We start from the raw sequence: 19,692 nt of genomic DNA on the forward strand, positions 1-19,692 counted from the left end.
CTCTCTCACACACAAATACACTCTCACTTGCAGCCATGCGCACAACATTCATTCAAAGGCAGTTTTTTAATTACCTAAGCTGGCACCAAAGTCACGTTCCTCCGATTTTTGCACCAGTTTTTATTACACCAATAGTGAATCATATTTTATTCACTATTAGTATACTGAAAAATTATCAGAAAACAAGGAGTGATTTGCGGGCTCTGTGTTTTTGCCACTGATTTTGTCGCCTCTGAGGCTAGGGGACACAAAGGCAGTGTCAGGGGTAGGAAGAGGCAAGCCAGGGTTCGCCGCTGTGACCCCCTGGTGACTCCTAAATGACACCTATAGTCTACTGTAAAAGGCATTAACACCAATTCAATATGGAAACGAAGCACTGTGTCACCAAGAGTCCAGAGCCTATTCATCTGCTGACAATTACTCCGTGACAATACCTCCTCATGCATAATGGTGCGTCCAATGACGTAATCTTGCTACATTAGCTAATTCCATGCCCCATCATGAAGAGGTGCACTCAGCGATCAATAAAAGTATGCAAATCAATTGAGACTTCTGGCAATGATGTCATGTACCCTGATGGTTGAGAGCTGGGTGTCTGTATGTAGGAATCATACCCACAACTGGACAACACCTAGCTGCTCGATCAGAATCCATGGTGGTTCGTCTGTCTAGCGGGCAGCATAACCGACACTGCCCTAATCTAGAAAACAAGCAAGGTAAACAAATACATGCATAAATAAACGAATACACATCGTACCAAAGGCCTACCAAACAAGTGAACGTCCATCCCTTACTACCACATCCAACAGGTCACTCTGCTGACAATGGCGCCACACCCTGTCTCCTGGTTGCAGTGCTGTGTGTTTGCATGGGTGGGAAGCACTGGCTTGAGAACAGTGCATGATGGGAGTGAAGGTGGGTCACTGATGGTAAATTTATTGTAATGCAATGGACCTCTAAACTCAGTATATCATGATTAATAAAGATCATCAGTATGTATTTGCTCTAGTAATTCTCATTAAGGCTTCCAGGGGACCGCATTTCATCAGAATACCATCAACATCCCAGGTGTATCAAAAACAAACTACTATATTAACCACAATGCAGGACTTCATACTTTTTTATGTGATGAAAAATAGGAGGTGGCGTATACATAGTACATAAACTGGGTGAATCACATACACTGTCAGATTTGGACAGCCTATGCATTATATTACACTAGTTTAATGCTTTTATTAGCCCAATAAAAGTTTCAGGACCTAGAGTGGGTAAAATTAAGGCTAGGAAAATAGGAGCATAACTTTAGACAATCACTGCAGTATTCAACAGAAAAACCCATGTAATGAAATTACCATCCAGTGCGAATACAAAGGGGTATCATGTGTGGTATTGTGCTAGTTGTTATTTTATCTCCTTTTGGCTTTTTAGGGCTGATATTGAATTTATGTTGATTGTGCAATAGGGTTCCTAACGTCAGAAGATGAATTGTTCTCTTCTTTGCTACATCTCATCGGAACCAGCTAATAGCAAGAGTAAAGGCATAGCTTCTGGCTTATCAACCCAATTCTGTAATGCTTGCACAAAAGCTGCCACACTGACAAAAGCCATTCGAGGGAGAAGTCAGTGGGACAATTTGCAAAGATTCTTTCTATTGGACATTCAGGAGTAGTTGCCACATAAGAAAGGACAAAGTCACACCTACTAGGTCAAAAGTCTTTGTGAATAGCTAGTGAAAAAAGCGTAATCACTGAAACCCTCACCAATCGTCTTCTGTATCTAATGATTCTAAATTGGTACAAATCCGCTAGGATATTAGGACCACTTGTTGACGGTGCCCTATGCTGTCTGTTGAATAGTAGACCTATCAGAGACTGTACTCAAGTCTGCAAGTCAGAGAAAGGCAGTGCTTTAGGGTGGAGTGGGTTTCTGATATACAAAGGGTATGCAGTTACCCTGCCTTGCTTTGAGAAGAGCAATCCCTTAAATTAGCATTCACTGCAGACACTAAAAGGGACTCAAGAATGCATTTGCTACTAACAGATGTCTTTGATGTGGGATCAGCACTGGTTTCTAAAATGCTACTGTTGTCCTTTTTTTCTTTTTGAGCATAGACTAACTTTGAAGAGCCCATCAACCTGCAAGAAATGGATACCAGCAATGGCATCCTACTGCCGTTCTACGATGCAGATTCCAATATAGTCTACTTGTGTGGAAAGGTAAATCATGGCCATGACAAAGCAGTAAAGAGGTGCTTATAGGTCAATAATGCATCAGAGAGCTTGAAATTAAAATATATATATCTGTATGCAATTGAGTGCACTTATAGGGAGGTTTCTTTCTATCAAACCCGTTTTTATCGATTTTTCAGTGGACGTTTTCATGGAATTTGAAGCATAGTGTTGGGCAAATCAGGTCAGATTGTCAGCATGCACAGGTTTTTGATGGGCAGTGAAAGATATTTCTACCTTTATTCTGCCTGTGGAATGAATAGAGGTCAGTGTATTAATGAAGGCACATGAAGTACATCATAGGGAGAGAGGATCAAAAGACATGTAGGTGTGATAATTTACCATTTATTCTGTACATGTCATAGGTGATCATTGTTTAGATTGAAATACAAAAGGTCAGTTTGTTGAAGCAAGGAGGAGAAATTGTGTGGAGGCAGCACTTCGATTTGTGGTTTGAGGTTGGGCTGTTTTGTGTGTATCTAGAGAAGAGTTCACAGACAGTGGAGGGTGGAGAAAGGTAACTCTGTGCTTGGAAGGATGATGCATAAAAATCTGCATAGAATGGAGGGAACATTCATTTGTGTAGGGGAGATATACCACTATAATCGTGGAGGGAAAGATTAGTGGGTGTATGATGTGGAGAAGCAGATGTGCGGAGGAGAGAGGGGTTGAAATGTCCATAGAGATGAAAATGTAATTGTGTGCGTGGCGGAGGAGGTGGAGTGGAAGGAAGGTAACTGTTTTGGGGGGTGTCAGTGTGGGTAGAGAGGAAAAAGAAATGTGAGGCAGGAAGGTCAGTCTCTGGAGGAAGGAGGGAATATGCATTGCAGAGCTACCATAGAACTAGAAGGAAACAGAAACAGGCATCTTGTATTTCAAAGGCAATGAACACTCACGTTTTCAGCATTTGTAGGGCTTTAAACTGTTGAAACAAGGTGGAGCGCAAAACCTTCAGGGATATTCTCCATCTTAAGAAGGGGATGAGTGGTACAAATAAATCTTGTCAATGGCAAATCAATTTATTTTTCAAAACTTGGCAATGGTCTCTTGTCCTAGCAGAAGCATCACACTAACATCTTGTCTTCTTTCCGCAGGGTGACAGCAGCATCCGGTATTTTGAGATCACAGATGAGGCGCCTTATGTGCATTATTTGAGCACATATAGCAGTAAGGAACCCCAAAGAGGGATGGGATTCATGCCAAAGCGGGGCCTGGATGTCAGCAAATGTGAGATTGCAAGGTCAGCCAGCCCATACTGTGAGAGCTTTGCAACACAAACCACATCAACAAGTTCTGCATATTTTAACTGGTGAATAGAAGATACAAAACTAGACCCACAGAAGAAATGAAGGTTTTTACACTTAGGGGACATTGCATTCTCTTTTATTTTAATTTTTTTTTTTTTTTTTATCCTCATTTGCCGTCTTCCCGCCCATAACTTTGTACTAATCCACCACTGGGCTGTTATTGTCTCTTAGGCTAGTTTAGAGTAATGGGGCGCAGACAACACATATTTTTGGGTCTGGTCTCCTCTCAACTATCCTTCTTGCCCACCTGACCCAAGATGTGTATCCTCCACCATCTCTATTCCTCGTCTTCGGATGCTCCATATACCAGCGAGACAGGCACGGGCTTAATCATCGGACTTTTAACATAAATATAACTTTAACCAAAATTTAGCAGGAAGGGTATCCAAAAACCTCTATTTCTTTTAGAGTGATCTAACATATCAAGCTTAGCCATGTATCTCATGGCTAAGATCCAATCCAATAAAGTAGGACTAAGTGGTGAGACCCATAATTTACATATCTCTCGGCGTGCTAACAACATAGCATAAAAAATAAGTCTAACATTGTTACCCAAAACTCTGTTTTGTAAATCATATCTCCCAGAAATAATTAATTCAGGGCTTACCTCGATGGGTTGATTCAATGATTTGTAAAGAGAGTTACTCACGTCAATCCAAAATTGTTTGATATTCGGACACGATACAAACATATGTAAGTCATCGACATTTGGAGCTTTACATTTTGGACATTCGACAATTCCTCCATCCTTAAATTTAGAGAGCCTGTACGGGGACCAGTATGCCCTGTGAATGGTAAATAAAACATTTCGCCTTAGGTTTGCAGGTTTGACAATTCTGTATAGCATGCTCATAGTTACTTGCCATTGGTCTTCTGTAGCGATCCTTGGCAAGCTTTTCTTCCACAGGGTCTCTGGTAAGTCAAATATTCCATCCTCGATTTCCAATATTCGCCAATACCAGCAAGCAACTTCCTTCTTAAAACCCATTGACTCCAACTTTAGTTCAAAATCATTTTCCCGTCCAATCCCTGATTCTGCCTGATTTGCCCAACTTTGAATCTGTAAGTATTTATATTTCGAAAAAACTGGGCCCCACTTTTGTTGGCAGGAACTCCAAGAAATTAAATTTCCATCTTGAAATAAATCTTTCCATCTTTGCAAGGCGGGCTCCTTTATCAAATTTACAGCTAACGCATCTCTTGTCCAGGTAGGAGCTCCCGGCGATTCCCATATCGGAGCCATATAACTAAGATAAGGGATCTTAGATATTTTTCTTATTTTATACCAAATCTCAGCCAGGTCCCTCAAAGTCTTGAGTTTCACCTTTTTAAAAAACTTGGGATCTCCAAACTTATATAAGTAACCAAACTCGTGATAACCTGATATCTTCAGCATTATCCCAAAAAGTCCGCCGATCTGAGAATGAACAAGGGTACCCAATAACATCCTGCAATTTTTTAAACAAAAAGCCCATGCATATATTTGTAGATCTGGAGCCGCCAATCCTCCTTTATTTACACTTCTTCTTATTTTCTTCCATGAAATTCGAGAGGTTTTTGACGCCCAAATAAATGAAATTATCATACTTTGTATTTTCGCCAGCCATTCCTTTTTAAAGCACAACGGAATAGTCTCAAACAAAAAAGTAATTTTTGGTATAATCACCATCTTTACAAGGTTAGATCTCCCATATATTGACAAAGGTATGTTCATCCAGCTTTTTAGCATATCACCAACCTCTTTTTTCCCTCTATCAAGATTAGTTTTAGCCAAGTCCTCAATCTTCTGTGTAATCCTGACACCAAGATATCTCATTTCTGCTGTAGTTTTTCAACATCGTCAAGGAATTTTCCAACCCCTCGGCCAACTCCAACGACATCACCCCCTCTCAAACCCTCTGCGACTCCCTTGCCTCTTTTTTCCATAACAAGATTGCTGACATCCACAACAGCTTTGACAGCCAACCCGGAAGCCAACCCACCCTACCATCAGCTGACCATCTTCCCCACGTTAACACCCTTAACACCTGGAACCCAATCTCCACTGAGGACACCATCCGCCTGATGAATTCCATCCACTCTGGATCCCCCACAGACCCATGCCCTCACCACATCTTCAACAAAGCAGACTCCGTCATAGCTCCGCACCTCCGAGACGTCATCAACTGCTCCTTCAACTCCGCTACCTTCCCAGAAGACTGGAAACACGCTGAACTCACCGCCCTTCTGAAAAAACCAACAGCAGACCCCACCGAACTCAAAAACTACCGCCCTATCTCGCTTCTTCCATTCCCGGCCAAAGTCATCGAGAAAGCCGTCAACAACCAGCTCGCCGCCTTCCTCGAAACCAACAAATCTCTCGACCCCTCACAATCTGGCTTCCGAGCCAAACACAGCACTGAGACCGCCCTCATCGCAGCAACAGACGACATTCGAACTCTACTGGACAATGGAGACACAGTCGCCCTCATTCTCCTCGACCTCTCTGCAGCCTTCGACACAGTCTGCCACAGCACCCTTTTACAACGACTAAACAACATCGGAATACAAGGAAAGGCACTCGAATGGATCACCTCGTTCCTCACCGGAAGAACCCAGAGAGTCCGCCTCCCACCATTCAAATCCGAAGCCTCTGAAATCATCTGCGGCGTACCACAAGGATCCTCACTCAGCCCCACCCTCTTCAACGTATACATGAGCCCCCTCGCGGCCATCGCCCGCCAACACAACCTCAACATCATCTCTTACGCAGATGACACTCAACTGATCCTATCTCTCACGAAGGACCCCAGCACCGCCAAAACTAACCTACACGAAGGAATGAAAGAAGTTGCCGAATGGATAAAACAAAGCCGTCTGAAACTGAACTCAGACAAAACAGAAGTCCTCATCTTAGGTAAATCCCCCTCCGCATGGGACGACTCCTGGTGGCCGGAAGCCCTCGGAACTGCACCCATCCCGACAGACCACGCACGGAACCTTGGCGTCATCCTGGATTCTTCACTCTCAATGAACAGACAAGTCAGCGCCGTATCCTCTTCCTGCTTTAACATTCTTCGCATGCTCAGAAAAACATTTCGCTGGATCCCCTCCGAAACAAGGAAAACAGTCACCCACGCTCTAGTCACGAGCCGACTGGATTACGGAAACACCCTCTACGCAGGTACCACCACTAAACTCCAGAAGAAACTACAACGAATCCAAAACGCCTCAGCCAGGCTCATATTAGACATCCCACGCAACGAACACATCTCTGGTCACCTTAAAGACCTCCACTGGCTACCCGTCAATAAGAGGATCACTTTCCGACTGCTCACCCACGCACACAAATCACTCTACGACATCGGACCAGATTGCCTCAACTCTCGAATGTCCTTCTACACCCCCACCCGCCAACTTCGCTCTTCCAGCCAAGCCTTAGCCACTGTACCTCGCATCAACAAGACCACCATGGGTGGCAGATCCTTCTCATACCTGGCTGCCAAAACATGGAACTCACTCCCCGCTTACCTTCGCCTCACCCAGAATCATTTAGCGTTCAGAAAGCAGCTTAAAACGTGGATATTTGACAAATAATCCTCCTCCCCTCCCTAAGCGCCTTGAAACCCTCTGGGTATGTAGTGCGCTATACAAATTTTATGACTTGACTTGACTTGACTAGTTTTTGCCCCTCTTGTGTTAAGATTCCAAGTCATTATCTCAGTCTTTTCTTGATTTAACTGGTAACCGGAAATCCTACCAAAGTCTTTTGTTGTGTTTACTAAATTTTCCAAAGAGCTAACTAAATTAGTAGAATAAACTATAATATCATCCGCATATAAACCTAATTTCTTTGACCAGTCCATCACAGCAAAAGGGGGTATCTCTTCTGAGGCTCTAATTTTACAAGCAAGAGGCTCTATATATATATTGAAAAGTAAAGGTGATAAGGGACATCCTTGCCGGGTACCCCGCATTACCCTGATAGGAAGTGTGAGAGTTCCATTTATAAGTACTCGTGAAATCGGGGCACAATATAATGAAAAAATGGATTGCGTAAATTTATCTCCTAAGTTGATATATTGCAGGAGAGTTTTTAAATATACAAAATTAACTCGGTCAAAAGCCTTGGCAGCGTCTAATGCTATCACTGCCAAGGGATATTCATACTTAGAGGCTAAATCTATCATGCCTATCAAAGAGTAGGTAAGGTCTTTTAAATACCTCATCTTAATGAAACCTCTTTGATCTTCATGTATCAATTTATGGATGATTTTACCTAGCCTGTCGGCCAAAATTTTAGAAAAAAATTTATAATCACAATTTAAAAGTGAAATCGGCCTATAGGCATCCATATTTTTTGGAGATTTCCCTGGTTTGAGTATTAAAACAATATTTGCCTCGTTCCAAGAACTTGGAATTTTCGCTTCCCCCCTAAAAAATTTATTATACAAGTGGCACAGAGTGGGGGCCAACGTATTTCCTAGGGCTTTGTACACTTCTGCGGGTAGACCGTCTGGTCCAGGGGCTTTCCCTCTTTTGCTATCTTTGATCACTTTTATCAGCTCTTCTTGAGTAATTTCCTTATTGAGCCCAAGCATATCCTCATCTGACAATGGTTTTATTAGAGGTAGCCAGGTCTCAATCTCATCCTTATCTGGACAAAGGTCTTCTGCATACACATTCGTAAAGTATTCCTGAAATGCTTCTACAATCTGTTTGTTTTCTGTAATAGTATGATCTGTGCCCGGTTTCTTAATCTCTTTAATATGATTCCGTACGACATCTTTCTTGGCTTTCCATGCTAGTAACTTGCCACATCCCTCTCCGTATGAAAAATGTGCCAACTGACTAGCTTCCCATCTCTCTTTGACTCGTTGTGTAAGTATCGCAGTAAGTTGAACCTTTAAGTCTAAAAGATTTTTCTCCCATGGGCCGTCTAAAGTAGTCACATCCTGGGAGATTCGATTAATTTCGCACTCTCGAATCTCTTTTTCTAACTTTGAGACCTGACTATAATACAGTCTTCGTTTCTTTGCACCCTGAGCTCCCATTCTACCTCTCATAAACGCTTTACACGCTTCCCATACTGTATCCTCCTTAGCTGAGCCCACATTTACTTCTAGAAAAACTTGTATCTCTTCTTTAAGAGTTTCTAGGACTTCTGCATCAGCTAAAATTGTCCGATCTAATCTCCAAACTGAAATAATTTCTTCTGCTTCCAAACTCAAATTTAAACTCACCCCAGAATGATCTGATAGATGTGCCCCTATATGATCTACACCTATAACTCTCTCTTTCAGTCTGTTATCAATCAGAAAAAAATCTATCCGTGAGTTGTGTTTATACTTTTTATTATAGAAAGTAAACCCTAGCTGTTGTGCAAATTTAAATCTCCAAATATCACAGAGTCCTAGTTGCCCCATCATTGACTTAACTTTGGCAGTCATTTTACTATTCATTATTGCTCTGGCATTACCCGCTCTATCCAGCTTACCGTCTAATACTGTATTGAAATCCCCTGCCATGATGACTTTACCTGGAAAATCCAATAACTCCAATTCAACTTTCTCTAAAACTGTGGGGTCATCTATATTCGGACCATAATAGCCTACAACTATCAGCACTTCACTCGACAGTCGTAATCTACAAATCACCCATCTTCCTCTACTATCTACTACACTATTTTCTACTACTACATCGGATCCTTTTTTAATCAAAATAGCTACCCCCTTAGTAACCAACTCTTGGGATGTATAGGTAGCATGTGCAATCCATTTTTGAGTACTAAATATCTCTTTGCTTTCCTTTTGTGTTAAATGTGTTTCTTGCAAGATGATGACCTGCGCTGGTGAATCTTCTAAATATTTCAAAATCAGCAATCTCCTAGATTTAACTCGGAGCCCATTGACATTCCATGTAAGGAACCTTAGCTCCTTATCTCTAGCCTTGCTCGTCATCCTTATCATACTTGTCACATACTACCCAAATTTTCTTTCTGTTTAAGTCACAGCAAGACTGCTCATGAGGAATGTTTTTTTTAATTTTCTCCCTTGCCCCTGTCCCTCCCCTCTCCCTACACTCGCTTCCCTCCCTGGAAAACCCAACCATTACTCCCATGGCCTAGGCCTGTGGATGTCTCAGTGGTGGTGTCTTTTCTATTATTTTACAGAGTATTATGGCCGATATTCTACTTCTATTCCTTTACATTATGAATCACATCCAAAAAAGCATCTACCTCGTCCACGGTACAGAATGTATACATTTTATTGTGCCACATAACTTTTAGAAAGGCGGGAAATTTTAATTGAGCCGTAGCTCCTATCTCTCTTAAGGGTGTTAATCGCTTTCCCATCTCCCATTGCCTGTTTGCTGTAGCTGGTGACAAGTCTGACCTAATGTCAACTGATACTCCATCTATCACAATAGATTTTTTCTTTAAAGCAAGTGACAGAATTTTTTCCTTTAATGAGTATGTCGCAAAATTAATCAAAATTTTTCTTGGCTTAGCCCAGTCTGGATTCAACCTAAAAGGATCTCTAGGTATTCGTTGAATATCACGAGCCAAATTTTCCTCCGTTTCCTCTAGTGCTAACTCTTTCTTCAGCAACTGCACTACAAAAGTCTTTATATCTGTCCCCTCTTTTCCTTCTGGAAGTTTGAGAATTTTTAGGTTATTGCGCCTTTGCATATTTTCCAACCTTTCTACCCTTTCATCCATTTGCCTATCTTTAGAATATAGAGTCTCTATCTCCTTACGGTTATCTAGAACTCTTCCCTGCACCACTTTCATTGCGGATTCCATCTCTCCTGCACGTGTCGTTAATTTATCTATCTTATCCTCTAACAGCGCACATGTAGCACTAATACGCTCTTGATTCTTTCTAGAGGCTTCAAAACCTAAATGGATATCCTGTTCCAGTTTTCTTAAGAGTTCCATGACAGACACATCTGATGGGGCAGATCTCTCTTGCTGTCCTGAGCCCAACTCGACTATGGAGAACATTGTCTTTTCATTGCTAAGGGTCCCATCCCTCCTTGTAAATATATCTTCTTCCGCCTTCTCTTTCAATTCAGCAGAGACAGCAAGTGAACTTTCAGCTAACGTATTTAATGTGCCTGATGTCGTAGATTGGAATATCTGCTCCATAGATGCTTCTGCATCACAACTAGCCCCCTTATCCGCCTCCATCTCTATATCCAAAACCTGAAATGGGTTTGGTGTTGAAAGAGTTGACCAGTCCTGTTCGCGTTCTTCTTCTTCCATAGATTTTGATGTATATTCAATTTTTTCTTCAAGCTCTACTACCTCACCGGCCCTAACTTTAAGCTGAGGGGTAGAGTCAGGTTTCAACACCAGCACCTTAGGGACCGGCTTAAAATAGAGATTAAGTGAAGGAGCTATTGGGGTCTTAAACCCAGCCTTTTCTTTTTTTTGTCTTTTTTTCTTTTCTCTCTTTGAAGGTGAGGCCAATATTTTAATATTGAAGGATACACTTAGGGCAGGCAAAAAAGTCAGCAGTGTAGTAGCAGGAAAATACACAGGAACACCCGTGGAACCTGTAGTAGTGGAATATGAGACCTTATTTGAAAGAATGAGAGAAAATAACATCACCATCAAACTTAAAATTGACAGGTAGCCATGGCCTCTTGTCTACACTGTACAGCCTGACAGAGGCCCACCCTCCATCACCACACCTCCCTGGCCCTCTCTCAGTTTACATCCTATTGGAATATACTCTTGCCATCATGACTACCACTTCTGACAAATGTTTCATCCTCTTGTGGTGCGCAGGCTTAAGGCTTTCTCAATGCTATAGGTGAATTTATGGGCATGAAAATTTAGGGTCACATGAAGCAAAAGTATCTTTATCCTCAATACGCTGATTTACCCAGGCACAACTTATTGGGTTTTGGTAAATCACTGTATCTCAGGGCGCACTGCACACCAGGAACAGATTTGTGTGACGTGCTATAGTGATAAAGAGCATCAAGGAAGCAGATAATGTTAGGCATAGGCAAGAATTGAAAAGATGGAGAGCAATACTAGTATAGATAAAGGAAATAGGGGCTTGTGATTTTCAGAGAAGTCTCATAGTTGCATGAGGGGAAGGTAGAAACTAGCAGAAAGAGCTATATCAAATAGTGGGAACCATTTATGTTTCATAATTATAGAGTGAGAGTTTATATGTTACTTTTTTCTGAATCAAAGATTGAGGTAAATTGGGGAACGTTACTTTAAAATTTTCACAACTTTAATAGTCTGGTATTAAAAGAAACTTTGGCAAGGAAGGAGTGAGAAAAAAAGGTTGTCTGATTGTACGTTTGTTGCTGATGACTGTTTTACCACATTGCTTATATCCTTTGGTTGCTCCACATAACATTCAAGACAGTAGTGTTCCTGTATGGCGGTGCCTTCCATACTGAATATTCAAGCATTTATGGACTTACTATTATGTCTTCATGTAACCCTTAATTTTATACTCATAAATTCACCTACAGCTTTGAGAAAGTTTCCCTTGCGTGCCGTACAAGGACGAAACGTGTTTCGGCTGGCAAAAAGAAGAGCATCGCGAACCCCTGTGGAAGAACGTTAAAGTAACAAAGAACCTGAAAACCAAGAACAGAATGGGCTTCATATAATCAATCTGAAAGAATTACAACTTTGTAAATCTGAAACAAAAACGTTTTCTATCATCCATTCCACCTTCCATGAATGGTTTCCAAGAAACTAACAGTTTAACCTCCTGGTAAAAATCCTACCTGCTTTGGTTCAGTACGTGGCCTACCATAAAAGCATTCTGTTTAGGGTTGCCTGGGAACTATCAGCAGGGCTGTTTCTTCAAACAAACTGTAACTAAAAAATACAGTATGTTAAAAACAGTAATCTTCCAAACAAAGCATGAGTTATCACTTGGAGGATATGACAATGCTTATCTAGATAACTACAGTTTCTGATACATCCTAAATTACTTCAGATTATTTTAGTCTGGAAGCCTTTATAAATGCCGATTGTACTAGAATAGCACATTGGTATGTTTACTCTAGCTCATATTAACTAATCCACCATTATTATTGTTTTAAATATTCTATTGTATATCCATATATTCGCATCACACCGCGAAGTATTAGAAGTCTCATAACTGTGGTATGAAGTATGCTGCTGTTTTTCAACTAAAAATATTTTGAAGATACTCTGCAATAACTTACATGCAGGCATCTGAATCAAACAAGCATTTGCACTGCAATTGGTCTCACATTTATGCGAGTTTGAGCAATTGACATTGTAAATGACAATAAATACAAAAGAGGAGGGCCTCTGGGAAATAGATACGCAGTTAGGTAATTGGGGGAAATAATAATCTAAAGAGAAAATAAACCTGTCTGCAAACTGCTTTAGTAGGCAGAGAAAACTCGTCTCATAGAGGTGCTCAGACGAGTCACAACATAAGCCTAGTAACACTCCAATCACTATATATATAACAAATCGAAATACAGTAGTTCAATTACAAAGTAAACATTCAAATCAATCACAAAAAGTCAACATAAATTGCATTCCTGTTTTCATTCATATCAAACATAGTCAAAACTAAGTATTCTTTGATCATAGCATGATGATTAATAGAACATGAAGAATAAACCAATTAATAAATACGACGCCAAGACACAAACAGAGTCACGCTTCCATACAATGCTCATTCATATAACACACACAATTAACACATTTTAAAAACAATACAAAAAATAGATAACTTTAAGGAAACGTTCTTTGTACAATATTCTAGGCTCAACCCAGGATAAAAAAATCTACTTGTACAAGACTGGATCTGTCTCAGTGTATTATTCTGAAATCTATAACAAACAAAGATTATTCACAGAGCTGTTTTGTCAAGATATGGGTTAGTCAGTATCCTAAGAGAATACAGTTCTGGGTCGCTTATATATATTATCGCTATGAAAGTCGTGTTGAGGTCGTCTCCACAAAGTGCGCCAACGCACCTTTAGGTATTGACCTATGAAAGAGGTCGAACCTTCTTCGGGGCACTAAGAACATGGGAGAATCAGAGAGTCTTGGTGTGAAACAGTAGGCACATTCTGAAAACATAAAAATAATGAATAAAGCAGTGAGCAGAGTGACTCGGCTCAAGAAATAATAAGCGATAAACTGAGCAATAGACAGGAAATGGGGAAAAAGTAGGAAGACGTTCGTAATTGGGCTACAGGTTTCATGCAGAAAGTGCCAAGAGTGTACTGTATGGGACAAAGCATAAAGCCCCATCTCACCAATGAACCGAGTAGGGTCAAGTGAGGTATAAAACATGCACCACAGATTCCCCTCAGAATGTGCCAATGGTGGTAGGGGTTATGAAATTCCGAAAGGTATCATTGAATAAAAGACTATTGACCCAAGGTCTGCCAGTGGGTAAACACAGACACAGTAGAAATGCAGGTCTCCATTGGTGCCATGCATATATGGAGTCCAAAGAGCCAAGTACTTACCTGTCCAAGGTTTAAGGACAAGTGATGTGGATAATTTCAGGAGTAACCAGCATGAGTACGGGAGGGCCAAAACAGAAAAGGCGCCAGGAACAAGCATAATAAAAGAAAATGAAAATGCTCTTACAAAATGGTCTAACAAAGACAACTGAAATTCTATCTAGAGAGTTAGGTCTCGACTCACCTACCTAAGGGAAATCCCTCAAGTCGCAGACCTCGAAGTGGTAGGAGGTAAACCGAGGTTCAATACTGTCTGCTGGGAGACTGCAAATTAATTAAATAAACCAGCACGGCCGATAAAGTGAAAGCAGACCGCGCTGCATGCAAATTAATTAAGTAAAGAAGCACGGCCGCTAAAGTGAATGTCGGACGGCGCTGCAAATAAAAAAAAACATTAGACAAAATAGTACTGAGAGCCTAGATAAAGCACGCCATGCAACACCACCAGTAAATGCTCCAGTCCTTATGGGCGGTAACAAATGGAGAAAAGGCGGTACCAAGGAGGGACTAACAAGCCTATTTCCCAATCAGTAGCCAGCATTTAAGAAGGACAATGACACAAAGCCAATGACAAATATGGGTGCAGAGTGGGCGGGGCCTCTAGTGCAAACCCTAATACAGAATGCCTCACAGTTGGAGCAGTGCATGTACGCTGCTGCTAGGCTCGAACTAAAAGCCTTCTGAGGACAGGTGGCCCATATTCAGCTTCCAAGACAACAGTGGCTGAAATGTATATGACTTTGAAAATTTAAAATAACTATCCGCTGTAACTTCCAGCTTTTAAGACACACGAGCAAAAATAATTTAGACCCTATTTTACATTTATAACTTTCCCATTGAATAGAAATAGAGTACAGTTGTCTGAAACAAACTTTTAAGCGACTTGTTTGGCTTTGTACATGAAATTCTTAACGGGCCCTCTAATCAGTTATGTATAGTACGATAGTTCCTAGAAGGGAAAGACAGTTTCTACTCTTCCATCGTTTCTAAGTTGTTCAAGATTTACAAACCACTGGCAAACTTTGCCAAAGGACACTTTTGTGATTCGTGCTTATACTTTCAAATTGTGCATCCTCAAGCAGCACCTCTATATAGAATCTAAATGATGTTAAAACTCTAGATACTGAATGTAATCTACATTCATGTGGCACATATGAATTTTACAAACGATTGATAAGTGAATGCTTTTGTTTTGCTGCAGTTGGAAATCCTCGGACACTAAAAAAGATTACACCTATTATCTGACAGAAAAGGCTGACCTTTATCCTGAACTATTGCAGACATGCATGTGTATCTATCTATATAAGCAGCAGTCATAGATGTAATATTTACAGTTGCTGGTTAGAAGTGAAACATATAGTCATGTGACATAAATTTACAGGCAACCAACAACTATGAAACCTAAAATAAATGCTTAGTGGGTGTTACATGAATCCACAACATTCCACAATATGCTGTGAACAGGTATAGTTGTACTCCAGTTATGTTATGTTATGTTAATTGGATTTGTATCGCGCACAGATACTCGTAAGTGTCCTGGTGCGGAGCACAGAGAGGTAACCAACAGAAAATTAGGCGAAGAAAAAAGTTTTCATGTTCTTCTTGAAAATGCCCGGATCCTGAATATTCCGGAGTGTAAAAGGAAGAGCATTCCAGGTAACCGCCGCTTTCCTTGCCATGGAGCTGCCTCCAAGTCTCTGATGTTGGCAGCGGGGGACCAAGGCCAGGCGCTGGGACAGAGAACGCAAGTGACTAGCTGGAGTGTAAAAGGCAAAGCGTTTCTGTAAGTAGATGGGGCCAAGCCCATGCAGGGCACGATGGGCCATGACTAGGGATTTAAATTTGACCCGTTCAGCCACCGGCAGCCAGTGCAAAAAGCGCAAGTGCGGCCTCATGCTAGTTCTGGCCGGAATCCCCAAAAGGAGCCTGGCTGCCGCATTCTGGACCACCTGAAGTTTCCTTAGCATGTAATCCGGAAAGCCCACATAAAGGGCATTGGCATAGTCCAATTGAGACAGAATAAGGGCGCAGATAACAGACTCCTTTGCCTTCATAGGTAGAAGTGGGAGAAATGTTCTCAAAGATTTTAGAAGCCCAAAGCAGGTCCCCACAAGTTTTTTGATCTGTGTGGCAAAAGAGAGATTTTCCTCGAACCACACCCCTAAGTTCTTAGCCGGTTTCCCTATAGAGGTGGGACTGAGAAACTCCGGGGGAACTTCCCAAAGAGCAAAATCTCATATTTTTCTTCATTGCACTTGAGTTGTGCAGCAGCTAGCCATTGAAAAATAGAGGACAGGCAATGTTGAGCCGAGGAAACCGAGTCAACATTCTTGTCCCAAGTAAAAAGGAGCTGGGTGTCATCAGCATATGCCATGACCTTAGCCCCATGTTGCTCTGCTAGGTACACCAGAGGTGTAACATAGATGTTAAAAAGGAGGGAGCTAAGGGAGGACACCTGCGGAACCCCTGTGGCCACTACCTGAGCAGAGGAGGAAGATGGGGGAAGCCATATCTGTTGCACCCGTCCTTCTAGGAAGGATCTGAGCCAACCCCACACTGCGCCTGACACCCCAATCTCTGTTAACCTCGATAGGAGGAGGGAGTGAGGGACAGTGTCGAACGCCGCCGACAGGTCGAGCAGAACCAATGCTGCCTTTCCCTCCAGCTTCCAAACACTCCCTAATTGACTCCACAACTTCCACCAGGGCAGACTCTGTGCTGTGGGAGGCTCTAAACCCTGACTGGGCTGGATGTAACAGACCCTCTCTCTCGACAAACTCCGTGAGTTGTCTATTCACCACCTTCTCGCATACCTTGGCTAAGCCAGGTCGCAGGGAGATGGGCTGGTAGTTTGCTAGGATGAAGGGATCATGGACAGCTTTTTTAAAAGAGGCAGAATCTTGGCCTGGTACATAGGCATCCACAAGAGACAGATTGATAATGCTGTTGACCTCGTTATTAATGGTCCCGGCAACAGCTGCTAACAATCTGGCCGGGCAAAGATCCGAAGTCGAGCTTGACTTCAGGCCCTTGAGAATTTTAAGGGACTTGGAGAGGTCCACGGGCCTGAAGGTGTACAGGGAATGTTCTGGATCAGCAGGTAGTGACACCATCATAGTCCTGGTGTCCATATTGCAGGGGGCGAAGGCCGCCTGGATAGCCAAGATTTTATTACGAAAGAAATTAGAAAGGCTCTCACACCACGTGTCCGTAGATTTGGACTCCCTAGAAAGAGCAGCAAGGGAAATAAAGCTTTGTACAATGGAGAAAATGTATTTGGCGTTATTTGTTGCTAATTCAATGCGAGAGGCATGGAATTCCCTTTTTGCCTGGTTTATTGCATCATAATAGATTGTTTGTTGAGAGCGGAGCCTCTGTTTGGCCCTCAACCAGTATTTGCTGCGGCGCCAGGCCCGCCCCGAAATTTCACACTTGTGTTTCAGCACTTTAAGATCGGGGGTGAACCAGGGCTTAGATGGAGAGTCCCTGGAAAATCTAGAACAAGGTGGCGAAGCAAGCGAATCCGCGGCACTGCAAACCCAGTTACTAAAAACCGCAAGCCGACCCTCGAGATTTCCCATGAGGGAGGGTCTATGAGGGAGGGTCTAGAGACTTCCAGGGCTTGGCTCAGCGCCAGATGGTTGATTTTACCAAAAGCTGGCTCAACATTAGTGCATACTATTGGTTCGCAGTTAGTTATTTTCCAAGTAAAATATGCTATAAAGTGGTCGACCAGGAAACCGTACCTGGTTCCTCTACTACAATGGGGAAGTTGGTGCATATAGGATCCAAAATATGGCCTGCCTTATGAGTAGGCAAATTGACCCACTGAGACAATTGAGCAAAGTGCAAGGACTTCAAACAATCAAGTGAGTCCTTATTGTTAACCTGGTCAAAATGAATGTTAAGGTCTCCTAGCACCATATACTGAGTGAACTTCAAGGCTCTAGAGATGACAGCACCATCCCAAGTTTCCAGAAAGGAGCCCACCGGACCAGGGGGCCTAAAGATCAAAGAGCCTCCCATAGTGAAGTGGGCTGAGAAGCGAACACTGAAGTCCAAGGACTCACAGTTACCCCATGAATTAGCAATGCCCATGCGGAGGTCCCACTTCTCCTTGTAAATAATGGCCACTCCACCAGTTGGTAATAAAGGAAGTATATAAACAGAACATTTTCTAGACGAATAACCTGGAAAGTGGCTAGCTTGTTAAACAATGGTGAAGCCATCTTATTTCCCTTCATATCACACACTGAACCATAAACCACAAAATTATGTTTTTTCTTAATACGGTTGCCTTAGTATTTTCTCAAATATGCTGTCAAAGTATAAAAGTGGTTATGGATATGATTACGATAAGTGACTGGAATTGTGTCTGTTTGTATGTATATGATTTTTTATGATTAGGTTCTATACCTCTGTGTTTCTAGAAGTGGATGTTATGCTATAGTCCTCTATTTTTTACTTCTTGACTCTATAACTGATAAATAGAAAACCAACCCTGGGATGCTCATATGTTGCTCCTGGAGTAATTCTTTTAACACATAATACGGAATGGTCGTATAATGCTGTTGATATGAATCGATTGGAGTCATAATTAGCTGGACCTTCCAGACTAACCTAAAAGGAAATGTATTCTGGTTCTGCCTACATTTATATAAACACCACCCCTGGGAGTAAAGTGTAAATTGCTAAATAGCATTTGCCAGATCTAGTTGATTTAAAAAACACTGGATTGGGTTTATCTGTGCTAAACCTAGGAAATCCTATTAAAACATTCACCTTTTCTGGCCCAGAGTATTGGTACTCTGTTTCACTCCTTGATAAACATCAGAGCATACACATGGGTTTCCTCTCAGCCGCTTTTGACTAGACTCCCAAAAACATATCCTACAGTTGGTCGTACGATGTACATTCACAGAAGTGGCACCTCTGACACTCCTGGGTATAGTGCTAGAACATAGAATACAGCTAGTGCATAGGGCCCATTTACATGAGTTGCTCCTCTGCCACTCCTGTGTGAAATTCGGGAGCTTACACTGTAGTAATCGGAAGCATACACCACCAAAGAGGGGTAATACTCAATGTGGTTTAAACTGGTTGTTACAGACCACTCTAAATAGCTAAATATCTGCATGCTCCGTAACTGCAATTGACTAGGCCTGGGCAGTGAACTCCGCTCCGTTCGTAGAGTTTTTTTGTTACTGCGCGGAGTTCCTCGTAGCAAAACTCTGCGAACTACGCCCAGGCACTACCTTATACTTGTGGAAACATGGGTTACGCTTTCTCTGCCATCATACTTGCAAAACACAAAGCACTTCTCCATAGGTCACCAAGTACTCACATACTCTTTACCCATGCATTGACCTGCTTTAATGCTTACGTCATACTTCATGTAAGCCTCTTACCTAAATACAGTGACAAATCATGAAAAGAGCACGCCCCTGGTTTTCACGCATGACATGAAAGCGCTTCCCTTTTACCCCACTTGACACTCTTCATAAATGCAACAACAATACGATACCATAGAATATTTAAGATGCTACTGCTTGTATAATCAGACATTATTCTAAAAATGACAAAGATTTCAAGTTCTGGGAACATGTGTTGACAAGGATTTTCACAGTTTGCAGTGTTGTGAAATCTGTGTCATTGTAGTTAGAATCGCACTAGGAAAGTTC

At 41.8% G+C, this 19,692-nt stretch overlaps 1 protein-coding gene across 1 annotated transcript in view; it reads left to right on the plus strand.

Annotated features, from left to right (window-relative positions):
- CORO6 (coronin 6) overlaps nt 1–19,692 on the plus strand; it is a 443,661-nt gene that overhangs the window by 394,539 nt on the left and 29,430 nt on the right. The window contains exons 7-8 of the mRNA XM_086955093.1: nt 2,112–2,216; nt 3,323–3,468. Coding sequence (XP_086811219.1) covers nt 2,112–2,216; nt 3,323–3,468 — 251 coding nt within the window. The remainder of the gene's footprint in view (nt 1–2,111; nt 2,217–3,322; nt 3,469–19,692) is intronic.

The sequence above is a fragment of the Lissotriton vulgaris genome, chromosome 2_1 (assembly GCF_964263255.1).
Source record: "Lissotriton vulgaris chromosome 2_1, aLisVul1.2, whole genome shotgun sequence".
Lineage (NCBI taxonomy): Eukaryota > Metazoa > Chordata > Amphibia > Caudata > Salamandridae > Lissotriton > Lissotriton vulgaris.